The sequence below is a fragment of the Pholis gunnellus genome (assembly GCF_910591455.1).
Source record: "Pholis gunnellus genome assembly, chromosome: 2".
Taxonomy (NCBI): Eukaryota; Metazoa; Chordata; class Actinopteri; order Perciformes; family Pholidae; genus Pholis; species Pholis gunnellus.
In genome coordinates, this window is record NC_136536.1 from 12384298 (window position 1) to 12398988 (window position 14691).

Consider the following 14691-nt stretch of genomic DNA (forward strand, 5'->3'; position numbering starts at 1 on the left):
ACAGTTATAGTTTTTGCCACCTCCCACTTAGGTCATGCACCTGTTTAGCAAGTAAAAGTAGTTTTAAGTCAACTTAAAAAAAAAAGAATCAAGTTAAGCGACATTAGTTGCATTAGCTTGTGTCTCTTTTGAGAGCTGGAATGCGAGTGGGTGGCAGGGTGGATAGAGAAGTCATGTTGCAATATGGGAGTGTGAGAGAGAAACACAGTGTTAGAAATAAATGTCTTCATTCAGCAGATATAAACCGATGACTAATCAGTCAATTAATCATTTTTTTAAAAACCATTTACAGTTTAGTGTATTTGCACCTGAGCATTCTCAGTTCTGATAAATTATTTTATATTTGTATACATTATACTGTACATAAACGACCTCCTGAAATAGGAAGGAATGTTTGAAACCAGCCAACTGAAGAATGATGAAGTTAAATTAAGTGGAGAAACTGGTTAACAAACTTCTAAGCCTTGCTGATTCCTCTGAAGTTTCATTGTTCTCATAGGAGGTAGTTTAATTATGGCACCTAAAAAACGTTTTGGCATTCTTCACATCCTTGGTGACTGCATGGCATGTAACAAATGAGCGTTATGGGTGGAGTGAAACTGGAATTCCCTGAACTTTAAAAGATAATGGTTTATAACAGCAATGTGATGCGTCACTGCTATTTTATGAAACGAATGGATAGAATGAGTGTGGGACATTTATTCACACACACACACACACACACACACACACACACACACACACACACACACACACACACACACAACTTCCGTAATATGTTCTTATGTATTTTCTGCCTCAATTAAGAAGAAACAGGCACTAAAATCTTTGAACTTTATTTATTATCATTCTGTTTGGAAAGCATAAAATACAAAAAAGCAGCATTTATTTTTTACATAGAATATTGTTAATAACATTCTGAGATTTCATTCAAGGAGGAAAACAACAGGGAAGGTGCAAATCATCAATGCAGCGTTAAACAGTAATGTTTCAGTATTAAGTGTGGGTTATGTATCAGGATTTACTGTAACAGCACAAGTAATCATCTTTGTCCTATATGAGGCAGAGATGGTGTTACATGTCTCACTGTTGCATCTTATAATGTAGCCCTTTATCAAGCGTGTCTGTCAGGTGCTATTGTCGCATAGCCACACACCATACCAGACTATAGAAGACCCAGAACCTATCTCCACATCGCTGTAGTCAGGTGTATGATTACAGGCAGCAGTCTGCCCTCTGCAGTAAGAAGACAGTCAGCGCAGCTTTCTGCAGAAATATCAACGGAGATCTCAGTGGTCTGCTCTCTACTGAGTATTCACCAGCGCGCCAGATCCCAATCCGTACCCAAATCCCTTGGGACCAAAGTGTTTGCCATAACAAGCTGTTAGAAGGAGAAAACAAAGTTAATTAAAAAAACACTCCATGGCTAAAAAAAAACACTATGGTTATATCCTTCAGGTAACAGCAGTTTAACATCGTGTTTTAAGCATTTGAGTCGCTAGCTAGCCTTTGAAAACGTAACTCGTTGCCCAAATGTGGCTATTGCTTTTAGCGAGTTATATTTTTAATGGCGTAGCTACGAAGCAAAATCAAGGATTTGCGTTTAATCCATTATTTCCACATTTCGCGTCAACCCGATACAGATTCTCAACTGGAACGTGACGTGAATTTCACGCTACGTACGGCGGAAATAACGTCACTGAGGTCTGAACGTCTGAACATATATTTACAGGTAACGGTAGACATGACTTATATGAAGGTATAACGCAAACATAAATCGTTGCTGGATAATTGGTTAACCATTTTCTTTTTAATTGCTGTGCGACAGTGCCGTGCAGTAAACAACTGTGTTACGGTTTATGTTACGTCTTCATTTCCCTTAATGATCAGTTTGGGATGCACGTGCATTTCTTTAACCACATGGACAATAGAGTCCTTGAAGATTCTTTAGACCTTTTGAAACAGACATTTTGACTTAATAGCAGGAAAAACACAAGTGGTAACGTCACTAACGTTAGGGTTCTGTTCAATTAACGTTGTTAGCCCAGGCAGGTTCTCCAGGGAGACAGCATGTACAATACTAAACCCAGGAACTGGCCGAACTGGCTCACCTAATTAACGTTAATGAACACCAGCCGTCATTAGCGTGAATGTTTGTAATTCCACATGTGGTTTTCCTGCCTCCTGCCTTTGTTTTGTTGTTTTTCTTCCTGCTAAAGTCACCCTATAGTGAGTATTACTGAGTAATGTAACATTACGATTCCAGTGCTGTGGTCACACATTTAGAATGGGGCTTAACGCCACTGCCTCTATGGAAATGGGGGTAATAGACCCTTTTCACAACTCGTCAAAGCAAGAAAGTAAAGATGTAAAGATGGACCATAGTGTCCCAGTAGGCCATATCAGTGAGGGAGCATGCACATGATCAGAGCCCTGGAACTCACTCCCCTAAATGAAATGAAGCCATTCTTAATGTTTTTCCTGCTTTGAGAAGTCAAAATCTCTTCCATGAAAAGGGTTTATTGAAGATGTTTGATGAACTTAAGTTATGTATAATGCTTTGAATATCAATAACTGGGCCTGGCATAAATTCTAGAAAGATAAACCCAAGTTTCAAACAACACATGGGAAACTAGAACTTGAAGTAAATTAGCACCCTGCAAAAATGCTATGTGAGGCAGAGAAGTGCACTTCAATAATCACCGAAGTCTGGTTTGTAGAGTTCTGAGCCTGTTCCTTTTTAAATCAACAAAAACATTAATGAAACAAGCTTTTGCGCTATTTTTTCCTATTCCTGCTAATTTTCTTGTTGTGCACTTTAGGATATCTTTGTGTATTGCGGGGCCCGCTGCTGCATTCTTGTGTTTATTCAACTCGGTCACCCACACACGGGCCATTAACAAAACATAGCAGTTAAATTTCTTTTATTTAATTAAGACTTTAAAACTGGACATTTGATTGTTGCATCCAATCTTCCCCCCTGCTTTCAGATGTGCAATCTTGTTCTTTTAATAGTCACACTGTATAGTTTGCGGTTGTATTGAATGGTGTATCACAAATCAGTCTCTTTCAGACAAATGCAGCCTGAATGGATCATGTCATGCCGCCTGGCTTCACTGCTCTGGACCAGCATTGAAAACAGGTCTGACATGAGATTACGATACAATTACTATCTTGTTGGCCCCGACTTCTAGGCCTCTTGACCATTAATTAAATCTCAGCGTGAACTTAAACGCGGTTGTAAATGTATGTAAGAGACCATATTTGGTCTGGTGTGTTTATATGTTTTAGCAGTTCAGCAGATGTGTATGGAACCACAGTGCAAACCTTATTCTTGTGTTAAATGTGATAGCATGAACAGGTTAAATGTGGATTAAAAATTGCATGTGCAGTACCAAACACAGGGTTTCTGTTTAGGAAGTGAAGTTTTACCTTTGCAGTAGATTTCTCCATCCTTATCAGCTTGTGTGGTTGACTCAAGGCTCTTATTACACGTGGCACAAGTGAAACATCCAATCTTATGCCATGCCTATAAATAAATAAATAGAAGATCCATTTTAGAAAGGGATGTATTTTTTGCAAGCATGAACATGCGTGTTCATATTTGTGTTTTTCCTTACACTCCCAGCTCCAATCACTTTCTCAGCAGCGTAGACGGCCTTGCCACAACGAGAGCACTTGTCTGACCCTCCAAACTTCTGAGCCAGACTGGATGGGTTTGGGTTGCTGCTGGTGGGACGATGGGGAGCAGGTCTGATGGGGACAGAGATAAACCGTGGATAAAGGGCCTTTAAGAAGGATCGAGAAGTGTATGTGTTTGTGTGTTACTCACTCTTCATGTTTAATACCCAGAGACTCTCCCTTGTCCATGCTGAGTGTCCCTGCTCCCTGGCCATAACCGTAACCTTTTGGCCCGTACTTCTTGCCGTAGCACGACTTGCAGTAGACTTCATCCATATGAACAGCTACACTTGTGCTGTCCAAGTTCTTCCTACACACCACTGCGAAAACAGTAGCATGCACACAAACACACTTACATGCATATTATTCTTTTGCATATTTGTGCTCATGTTTTTGAGCGCATTCATCTATTTAGATAGGCTCCTAACAGTTTCCTTTTATGGAACAGTTCTACTGAAGAAACATATTCTAATCTAAATTCCATCACAGGAATGTTCGATTACAACGCAGTAACACAAATAACTCCAGAAACCTACATATTTTTCATATTGAGTCAGAGAAACACTTTGTTAGTGTTTCTATGACAGGAGGAAATCTGCCATAGAAGAATGCAAGTTACACATTTATGCTTATAAGTATTTACATTATCTTGAATTTTTTGCCCCCTTCTTTAGCAACCTTGCATGGTACCTATTGCAGCATTTTGTTTTATTATGCCATGCCACTTATGCATTTACATTTTTTTTTTAGAGTAAATGATCAACAGTTCACATTCGGTTCGTAGTACTTGTGACTGTAGTGACAAGTCATAAGTTCAGCGGTTTCCACGTTGACAATGACAGGAAGAAGCAAAGAGTTTACTCACTGCACAGGAAGCAGGACTTGTGGAAGCTCCGCCCATCGCAGAGTACCTCTTCTGCAAAGTAGACTGTCTTCTGACAGCGGCCACACTTGTTTCCTCCTCCTAATGGCATCCTTTAGTAATTGCATGCAGCATGAGCACAGACACACAAAAACACACTGTGATAACAGCTTTCTAATTGTCCAGAATCTGTCAATAAAGATACAGAACCTTAACAAAGAGACTGCGATTAACTGCGTTTCAGAGAGGAATAGCTAACAGTGAATGAGATGGTAAGAAAATAGTAAAATGCGGTGACCGTTTCTTAAATAGTTTAGAGGTATTCTTTCAAGGCATGCAGTTAAAATGTTCATTTCATGACCTGGTTTAAAAGCCTGTAATTTACGTGTGTAAATAGGCTTTCAATACAAAAACAAATGGATCAATGAACTAATTCCTTTACACAACCATCAAGCAAACACATCTACAAGAGTTTCTGTTCTAGGAAACCTGTTTAAACATTCAGATTTGGTGGCCTGTAATTTTGGCTTTGTAATACCTAGAGACTGTAATTTCACTCCTGCCAGTTCTTTGTGGCTTCTGTAAAGGACCAGCAAGCCAGCAGTGAAGCAGAAAATACAATAACAATTTTCTTTTTTTTTGTTCTTTAGCTAGAGACGATATTAGCTCTCTCTTGAAAACTGAAGACATTCATGTGGAAGTAATGTGAAATGTGACTTTCCTGAGGAGTCTTAAAGTTGGTGGAATGTGAAAGACCCTGGCATCCTGTCGGTTTCCCAGCATGACCCTCCCATTCCAGTCTCGTGTATCCACATTCCTGATCATGCAAACCCTCCCACCTCCCTGACGCCCACCATCCTCTCCCTGCCTGTCTGTCTCATTGTGCATCACTTCTGCAGACTTCTATATCTGAGTTGTAGGTTTGTTCTATTAGGCAGGAAATATTTTACTATAATCTATTTTTCTAGTGGCCAGAGGATGGAGCTGAGCCTTTCAGAGCACAATATGGAAGTGTCACTTCCCATCACCCGTGGACACACTTCCTGTGCCTGGCCGCACCAAATTATCTCGCTCCCTATTCTTAAACAGAAAGTACAACACCAACCCCAAAATTAAACATCTTTACTGCTGACACCACAATGGTGACGTACTGGTGATGTGCATTCAATATACATGTTAATGTTACATATATATCACGTATACAATACAATAATAAATAATCACTTTATCAGGATTGTCACATATGAAATAACTTCTGTCTATCACATACCATAGTTCTACTGGAATCTAATGAATTAATATATATTAATAAATACATTATAAGCCAATACAAAATAGAGTTAAGGTTCAGAGAAACAGTGCTGAATCAGAGGAAGTAGGATGTGAAACGCGAAAGGCCTTGATTATCAATGTTCTGCTGAATAGAATTTCCCAACTGGCATTTTTAGGATTGTTTTTTTGCAGTCTGTGTATTCTATAGTCCTGGAAACAGGACAAGAGCTTTTTTTTTTTGTTCCAGGCTTTTTTAGAAAAATATCCTTTTAGATTTTTCCAGCAGCCCAACTTGGAAAACATGAAGTGGTCAGAAGTCTCAAATAACTGTAACTCTTTCATGTCGTTTTACAGGCAGGACAATCAATGAGGAGCAGAAAAAGAAGGTAGAAGCTGAGACATGAGACAAGAGTGTCATGATGTAAAGATTACTCCAACTCCCAGCTAAAGGACAAAGTACGTTAACAAAGGGTGAGAAAAAAAGTCACTTTATCAAGATTTACTCAATGATATGCGCAGTTGTCTTGAAGATGAATTCTGGTACATGTTGATAATTGTGGCTCTGCAGGTTTAGACATGTGTGGACACAGACTGGTGTGCAGGAATGTTCAAATAGAATAGAGTGCATGAGAGGTAAGAAGTGAGAACAAATCAGGAAGTTTGTTCATCAAGTAAATGTGACTGCATGTGACATCTGCGAGATTTAGGTGTTGGAAATCAGTAAGAGGTGCCTACTATTCTGTATCAACCTCTGCACTTTGTTGCCGTCACCAGAGAGCATTCAAGATCTTTGCCTAATGTATTTAGTTTTCTTGTTCATGAGTGTTCCACATTGTGTTACTGTTTAACTGCACGCTTTGATACCGCTTTGCAAACTGTAATGCATGATAGCTATTCAAACAAAGGCGTCTCCTCTGCCCTGACTTACACAGAAAACACATTTGTATTGTGGCAGATTCCTTTTCCCGTCATGCATCGGCACAAAGAGTAGGAAATTAGATGCTGTAAGAGGCAAGCAGGAAGCGTAAGCAGGCTGTAATATATTAACATTACTCACCTGCAGTTAGTAGGTGCTGTCAGTCAGTGATGGACAAGTTGAAGGTTGACTTTATCCTGGTGAAACAGTTGTTGGTTGGTGCCTCTCCAGATCTCCACTCTGCCAGATGTGCTGAAACGGAGGAGCTTCTGTTGTTGCTGCTTCAGTCCGCAAAGTTATGGCGTGTTGAGCAACAGGGGAGTTTCTGACTGACTGGCTGAGCGAGAGAGAGAGAGAGAGAGAGAGAGAGAGAGAGAGAGAGAGAGAGAGAGAGAGAGAGAGAGAGAGAAGTGAATGGGGAGGGAACTTGGATTGAAAAGCTGTGTGATGACTTGATATGGAAACATCTCGAATTAGCGCCAGAAACACATTGAATAAGAAAGATAAACTATATCCAGCAAACATATAAAGTAGCAAAAATATACAGTTATAAGCACAGAAATATAAAAGTAGAAGCTAGAGTGATGCAGAAGCATTTTCATTTCAAATTACTACTTTTTCTTTGTTGCAATTTTCTTCCCTCCCCTCCGTTTCCTTTTGTTTTGGATTCCTGCAGGCCTCATTCATTATTTGACTTGCTGGTGTTAAATTGCAGGATGCTAAAAGTAGGTTCATGTATGAAATAATGTCTTTGGGTGCAGGCTGGGCTTTACATTAAATCTTTCAAAAAGCCTCAAAGCCTCAACATTTTCTATCTTTGTCTTAGATTCTCATGTCAGTCCTGAAGTTTCATGGTGAGGGATAACATACAGTACCTGCATTGTGTGATATCCAAACCTGAGAATAGAGGATAGGAGACAGACAAATAGGGAGGATACTTCCTTCCTGGATTACCTTGGTCTCCCCCTAGATTTCTTTAAGCAGGCGTAAGATTAGGTGGAAGTGATTGTTGACACTTCCAGCTGACTGCATCAGTGTTTTATGTTATGAGCCAGTAAATTCATCACACAATCTTTTTTTTTTTTTTTTTTAAATCTGTCTCTCCAGAGGTTAACCCTTTAACAGATAATCAGTTTGAGGAGTCAAATAGTAAAATGTTTTGCCTCTTACACATTAAACAGGACGCAATCTCAAAGTACTTCCAGCCTTTGTACTTTATCGCCACAACCTTAAATGACCTTTAGGGACTAGCTGGTAAAGGTCAATCTGCTATGCTCAATGGATGAGAAAGCAATAATTGAGATGGATTAAGGAGCTGCTTGACGATGTTGACAGACGAAGCAGAGGGAATGATAAACATTCAGCTCTACTATGATTGAGCTCTGCTACCACCATGTGGTCATTGTGGCTACTGAACACCAGTAAAAAAGGAAGCTAGAAGGTCTATACAAACAGTTACTCTTTATACATTTATGTAAATAAAATAATAAAGACCCGAAGGGGAACTCCACCGATTTTACGCATCAAAGTCTGTTTACAGATCCTGAATATTACTGCCTCAACTGAAAATGAAAAGAATCTGTGTGTGTGGCGTTAGAGATAAGTGAGCATACCAAACCTCTGTAGCCTGCTCCTCATCTCTACTTAAGGTTAGCGAATGGAGGCTACATTAGCAGCTACGAGAATAACTCGCTCAAGTCTCTGACTGAACAATCAGCGATCAAGTTGCAGGTGCCATAACAAAGACAATTCCTTCTTAGATTTTTTTTTAACGGAATCGACAATGATATAGGAACACAATGCTAAACCAATGGAGTACTCTTTTAAACAAGTAATTAATTATCAAAATGGTTGCCAATGGACTTATCAATTAAATACTCATTCCAGCCCAATCTGAATTTGTCCTTACAAATGTGTTAGGTGGAAACTTTGTATACAGGACTGTCTCAGAAAATTAGAATATTGTGATAATCCCCATACGTGTGATTTAGTTTACTGAACCAAGCTGAGTGTTTTTCAAGGCTCAGGAAACCCTTGCAGGTGTTTCGAGTTAATTAGACGATTCAAGTGATTAGTTGAATACCCTACTTTAATGTACATATACATTTAAAGTAAACTTCAGACACAACCAAAACCGCTGTAACATGTTGACGTGCATGCACACAAATCCTGATGAAATGTTTTGTACTCTGTATAATGCCTCGGCAGCCTCAGCTTCTCAAAACATGTTAAAGCTGTGGGAAGTGTGGCCTCAACTATTTCCACCTTCATCTCTGTGGCTGGCACCTCCCATCCTATCCAGAACTTTATGAGGCTCTTTAGCTCAGCTGGAGACGCTGTGTTGAAGAAGCAGCTGATCAGACTCTGCTAAGACGGCTTCATGCAACAGTAGCTCAAAGGATGTCCCTGTAACAGTAGTCGTACATACCCTCTTCAATAAATGTTTTCAAGTAGCCAGATACTCGACGTACATCCATGACATCGGACTCGCCATCATCTTCAATTTTGTAGCTCTCAAAGACGACAGTTATACACGATGGCCATATGATGCAATCCAAGAACAGCTGAAATCACATGGAACTCCGGCTGTATCTTAGTATTTGAATTAGGTGCAATTTAAAGTCCCGAGGGAATTCATTTTTGTGAAGGAAAATGAGAGCAATAAATTGGACTACTTAGACGTGTCTGTGCTGCTGTACCTGAGGTGTGACTTGTGCTTCGGATTCCCTGGGAAACAGGATCGGGATTACATCTCTTCTGTGACTGAGAAGCGGCCACAGTCCCGTCTCTTTTAAGCCTTTTTGGAACTGATTGGTTTGACGCCTCGTTCGCTCGATAACCTTCAAGACAGGAGACACGGCACATTGTACACAAACTCATTCATCAGTGAGTATTCTCTGACCTCACCGCAGTTGTAGATTTTGGTAAGCACTTAATGGACCTTATTATACGATGCCAAAAATGGCTTAAAATCGGAGACATAACCGAGTGATGTTCCCTCTAAAAACAAAAAGCCACTCAGGCCTCTGGTCTCAGATTATTGGAAGTTGAATTATTAAGATTTATTGTTGGCGATGCAGAGGGACATCTGATGGTTTTGGCAAAAGATTCATCTCAGAGTTTGCTTGAGTTAACAAGTACACCGATTCTTGCTGACAAGTAGAAGTCAACTCTGCATCTTGGTAACAACACAACATTTGCAACAAATTGCTGAAATGGCAGACAGCAAAAAAAAGTGTCTTTCTGAGCCTTTGTCCAAATAGTTTGAGAGAGATGTTTCTGTAAATAAAAATATAAAAAGATAAGGATGTGGGAGATGCGCTTTGGAATACTTTTGAAGGACATAGTGAAGTTATACTGTCTTCAGTATAATCTCTTTAGTGTGTTCAGCAGTAGCGTGGAGAAAATGAGTTGAGAAACTGAAGTAGAGTGAATAAAAACACATGACATTACAGCATGCAAGAGAAGCTGTTCAGACAGCAATTTCCTGTTGGTGGCATTTGGTGCTGGCAGCCCACAGGACAGGCAGAGCTGATGGATGGCGTCAAATTCTTTTAATTCATTGTCTCCATCAAGCTGGAATAAAACACAATGAAAATCATGTTTTTTTCATGCAGCACGCATAGAATGAATAACGTTGATTGTAGTTTTATGAGGCTGAGTTTTGTGTGTTGAGTGACAAATAGAGAGGGTTTTTAGGTAGAACATATAATATATATATTTTATGTTATGTGTTGACGTTAAACTCAATGCTCACCATTTTCACAGTGTCTCGGATGTCGAGGTCAGGGCAGTCTCGTATAGTCACAGGAGCGGTCTCCATCGAACCTCCAAAGAGAATGTGAATAATGGCTGGGCTAAGTCCTGAGAGACTGGGGCCGCGATGCAAGAAGGAATGGCCAATCATCCGGCCCGCGACTGTAAACATGTTGTTTTCAAGCAGTTCAGCTGAAACTGAGGGGATGAGGTGATCAGGCTCACCTTCAAAGACTTTGGCGATGGCCGCACTTCCTGCAACAGTGACAGATTGAGGATGAAGAGAATATTTAGAACACAAGTTTAATGATCAGAGAATGAGGAAAAATCCCATTTGTGTGTAGAGTATAATCAATAAGTAGATTTTGATACTCTTTTTAGACCTGTAGCTCACCTTTCCTGACATTTGATAAACAGTCTGTTAATCATCTGTTCTGTCAATTATTTGATTACTTTATCAAGATTTAGATTTTTTTCATTGTTTTTTGATAGAAAAATAGAGATTAGTTTTCCTTTTCTTTAGATTATCCAGATTTTCCAGATAAAATGAAATAATGGAATGAATGGGTGCATCTCAGAGCTCAATAAGGCTTGCCTGTTTTCAAATGTCATGTCGGGCTAGTAAATCTAGCAACTTGTTGGCCCAATTGGGCAAGTGGGAAAAAAACGATTAAAACACATTGTTGTTTTTTCCCGGAGCTGATGATGAAAGTAGCTAAGGAGTGAACCATCTTGCTTCCTTCTCATCTCTGTTAAGAGTTGAACAAGACACAGTTCATGAGCTGAAGCTCAAGACAGCATTTAAATTATCCTGGAAATCAAAAGTTTTGTTGGGTGGCGTTAGAGGATGTGAGAGAAACTATGTATTGCAGTTTGCTACAAATTTGAGAGCAATGCGAATAAAACATAACCATTAACTTTAGTCCTTGTTGTTATTTAATACTCACTAATAAATAAAGCAATTTATACTGGGGCAAGTAAAGATTGACTTCTGTCAAGTAGATTTCTGACCCACTCACCCAACGTTGAACCCTGATGATATTTGGATACTTTACGTTTCTTAACTTGATTTAACAGTAATTATTTGCCTTGCAGGTGGCTACTTGCAGTTTCACTCCTTTTGCATTAAAGCATTAATGGTTGCAACAGTAGACAGCAGAAGTCATTTCTATAATGACGTTGTTATTACTTGTATTTAGTGATCTGTAGGCATGTAACTTCTGAATGTAGTCAGAATCAGCATTGTTGTTGTATGAGTATGTTGTAGTGTCTAACCCAAGTTTATATGGAATCCACTCCTAAGTTTGAACATCACTGTCGACATCATGTGACGGTCGACCCCACTTCCTGTCGCAACGTCGCCTGTGTAGAAATGTTTTTTTACTTTTATCACTTAATTGAGCAATAAGGTCTTTGTTTGCTTTTCTAGTAAAAGTAGTCCTGATTCATTTGCCAGTTACTACCTTGAAGTTTGCATCGAAGTGGCGACGTCCACCGAACGTTGTCTGTCTTGTAGAATGTGACTAAAGTTCGGTCTTGCTCCTCCTTGTCTTGTCTGACGTCCACACTAAGAAATAGGCTGTTTGAGTCTCTGTTGCTGTGAAGAAGGTCTTGTGAAAATAGCCAACCAGCTTGTTTTGGATCTGACACTGTTATCCATTCTGAGACAGCAGCAAAAAGAGCAAAGCATGAAAAATATAATATTAACTATTTGAAATATACGGTGTCCACAAATGACGCTTTAAGGGACTATAATGACTAGAAATCCTTAAAAAAAAGATGAAAATGTAGAAACATGTACCTGTGCTACTTGACGTAACTTCTTCTGTTTCTTCCATTTCTAGGTACTGACCCGATCATAATGGGCAGTCGGTTCCAACAATCTGAGAGAAAAGGATTTATAGTAAGGTATAAGGCAAATGCCAAATGCTGTTGACAGATCCACTGTGCATCAGGTCAGTGTAACAGTGAGCTCACTACTAGAGGATGTAAATTACAGCCTTTTGTGTTTAAGCAAGCCTTTACTTGAAACATGTCAACTTTCAGGGCGGCTATTTTGGAGGTATGCAGCTTTTCTTACAAGTGACCCTCAGGCAGGAGGGGAGAGAGAGTCATGTTTACTGCTCCTCAAACTTCAACCTACTTCTGACCATTAGCTTGAACATTTGCTTTTCTATCTACAGTAAATTGCTTTTGAGTATTTCATTTAGTCATAGGGATTGTCTACATTGTAATTTGAATATGTTGGTCCATTATGTACACATCTATTGCATGTCTGTCCATCCTGGGAGAGGCTGCTCTTCCTGAGGTTACATGGGTTTGTTTTTCCGTATCTGAAGCGAGGGTGTCACATGCTGTGCAGATTGTAGAGCACCCTGAGGCAAATTTGTGATATTATGTTATATAAATAAACTTGATTTTACTTTTAACATTTTGATAATGGATGAATTTACTTAAAACTCAACACTTCGTTGATTATACATCAAACATATTGTTTCCCTTATTATTCAAAACTTATAAAAATGAATTCTTTCAATTCATAAAAGTTGTTCAAGGTAAAATCTAGACTTAAGTGTATATCCATTGAGTTGAAACATGCATGGATTAGGACCTTGTACAATATCGTTTTTTAGCAGGGTTAACAGGAAAAATGTGATTCTGAACGGTACCGCAACTTTGAAAAAATATGAATTAATGTGAACAGGAAGAGGTTATTTTGTATTGCCAGGCATGTTAACATAGTAATGATGGGTTTGGTTCATTTTCAAGAATTACAATTTACACTGTGCTGTTAGCTTTACATTTTACTCGTATGTTAGACAAAGAGAGAAATCAATCAGTAAGGCAGATTCATGCAGGACCTGGACAACAACATGGAGAAAGAAAGAACAAGCAATGGTCAGAAGGAGGTTGCAGCTGTGCTTACCTGTGAAGGTCTGTGACTGTCTTCTCCGTTTCTCGTGTTTGCTGTCATTGGGGCTGTGTGGGAGTTCCAACTGCTAGTAGTCTAAGCTGGTTTAACTTGTCTGTACAGGTATTGCAAACTTTGAAGCGTCTAGCTTAGTCTACAGCAGCTGCATTTTTTAAACGGTAACTTTTTAAAGGGGACAGTCAACAGATTCTGCTGGCATTACGGGTCACATGGTCAAATGGTTGAAATCTAAATTACAATATGAATTACCTAATTATGTTATTTTATACAAATAACAGACAGTAAATGTGCAATTTTGGTCCACAATTTAGGTGAATATTAGTAAATGCATACTGTTATAATGAGGAATGGCAGCTGTATTTATATAGCACATTTCAATCCGAGTCAATTCAAAGTGCTTTACGTAGTCAGAGTAAAGCATTAGAATTGCACTTAAAATAATATTTGTTAATAAACAATAAAAAACTGAATACAATTTTTTTCAGTTACAGTGCAAGTGCAGTTACTGTCAGGTATTACGTTGTAAGTTGCCCCAAATGCAAAAAAGAAAATGCCAGTGCCATAGAGAACAGCAGAGTTTTTTATTTATATTTGAAAGTGGCTAAGATTTGGGCGCATTTGAGATCAACAAAAAGTTGGTTCCATCTGTGTTAAGCATAGCATTTGTTCTGACTCACGCTTTTACCAGTTGACCCTACTGGGTTTATAATCTTCACGGAGATCAGAGATGTATTTTTGCCCAAGAATATTGAGTGATTAATGAACTAGCAGCAACACTGTCAGATTGATTCCATAAGTAACTTAGTGTAAAAGATGCAATAACAGCAGTAATGTGCTCCGTTCTCTTGGTTCTCGTTAGAACCTTGGCAGCAGCATCCTGAATGAGCTAACATTGTCTAACTGTCTTTTCGGGAAGACCGGACAAGACACCGCTAATAGTCCTCCCTGATGAAAATGAAGGCACTCAAATGCTGATTTAGTTGTTGCCTTGAGGGGGCTGCTGAAGCTCAAATATTAAAAAAACGATCAACTAGCATCAAGATGACCAATAACATTCATTCTCTCCTCCTTGTTGGCAAATTCAATGATCTCCGTCTTGTTTTTATTTAATTGAAAGAAATGTAAACACATTGATAGAGTGAGTCTAAGAGACCATAGACTTAATAAAGCCATGCTAGTGGCTGTATGTGAGGATGTACTAGTGTACAGCGTGTGGTGTGACTTTCCGTTTTATGACAAGTATTTTGTCAGATATCAAGTATTGGAAAAAAA

The 14691-nt window shown here is 39.1% G+C and overlaps 1 protein-coding gene across 4 annotated transcripts; it reads right to left on the reverse strand.

The window, feature by feature from the left end:
• Positions 1-825: 825 nt before the first annotated feature.
• Positions 826-13460, reverse strand: csrp1a (cysteine and glycine-rich protein 1a). 4 transcript variants are annotated; one of them, XM_079180951.1, is made up of 10 exons: positions 13414-13440; positions 12289-12370; positions 11951-12148; positions 10489-10742; positions 6873-10307; positions 4547-4656; positions 3833-4001; positions 3621-3753; positions 3433-3529; positions 826-1381 (listed from the first exon to the last, which is right to left on the reverse strand). In XM_079180951.1, the coding sequence occupies exons 6-10, from the start codon at positions 4653-4655 to the stop codon at positions 1305-1307; spliced, it is 585 nt and encodes a 194-aa protein (XP_079037077.1). In that variant the 5' UTR covers position 4656; positions 6873-10307; positions 10489-10742; positions 11951-12148; positions 12289-12370; positions 13414-13440; the 3' UTR covers positions 826-1304. The 4 variants fall into 4 exon arrangements, with proteins under 4 accessions (XP_079037077.1, XP_079037074.1, XP_079037075.1 ...); XM_079180948.1 differs by lacking the exons at positions 826-1381; positions 3433-3529; positions 3621-3753; positions 3833-4001; positions 4547-4656 and adding an exon at positions 11763-11849 and having other exon boundaries at positions 6878-7064; positions 9160-9295; positions 9431-9571; positions 10185-10307; positions 13414-13460; XM_079180949.1 differs by lacking the exons at positions 826-1381; positions 3433-3529; positions 3621-3753; positions 3833-4001; positions 4547-4656 and adding an exon at positions 11763-11849 and having other exon boundaries at positions 6878-7068; positions 9160-9295; positions 9431-9571; positions 10185-10307; positions 13414-13460.
• Positions 13461-14691: the final 1231 nt, after the last annotated feature.

What these genes read in the sequence shown, in the direction of transcription:
- csrp1a (XM_079180948.1), bottom strand. Translation starts at nt 12,325, where the DNA reads ATGGAAGAAACAGAAGAAGTTACGTCAAGTAGCACAG. An exon ending in AAGCACAAGTCACACCTCAG is followed by an intron (nt 9,296 to 9,430) that starts GTACAGCAGCAC and finishes ATGTGATTTCAG; the next exon opens with CTGTTCTTGGATTGCATCAT. An exon ending in GAAAACATTTATTGAAGAGG is followed by an intron (nt 7,065 to 9,159) that starts GTATGTACGACT and finishes TCGCTCAGCCAG; the next exon opens with TCAGTCAGAAACTCCCCTGT.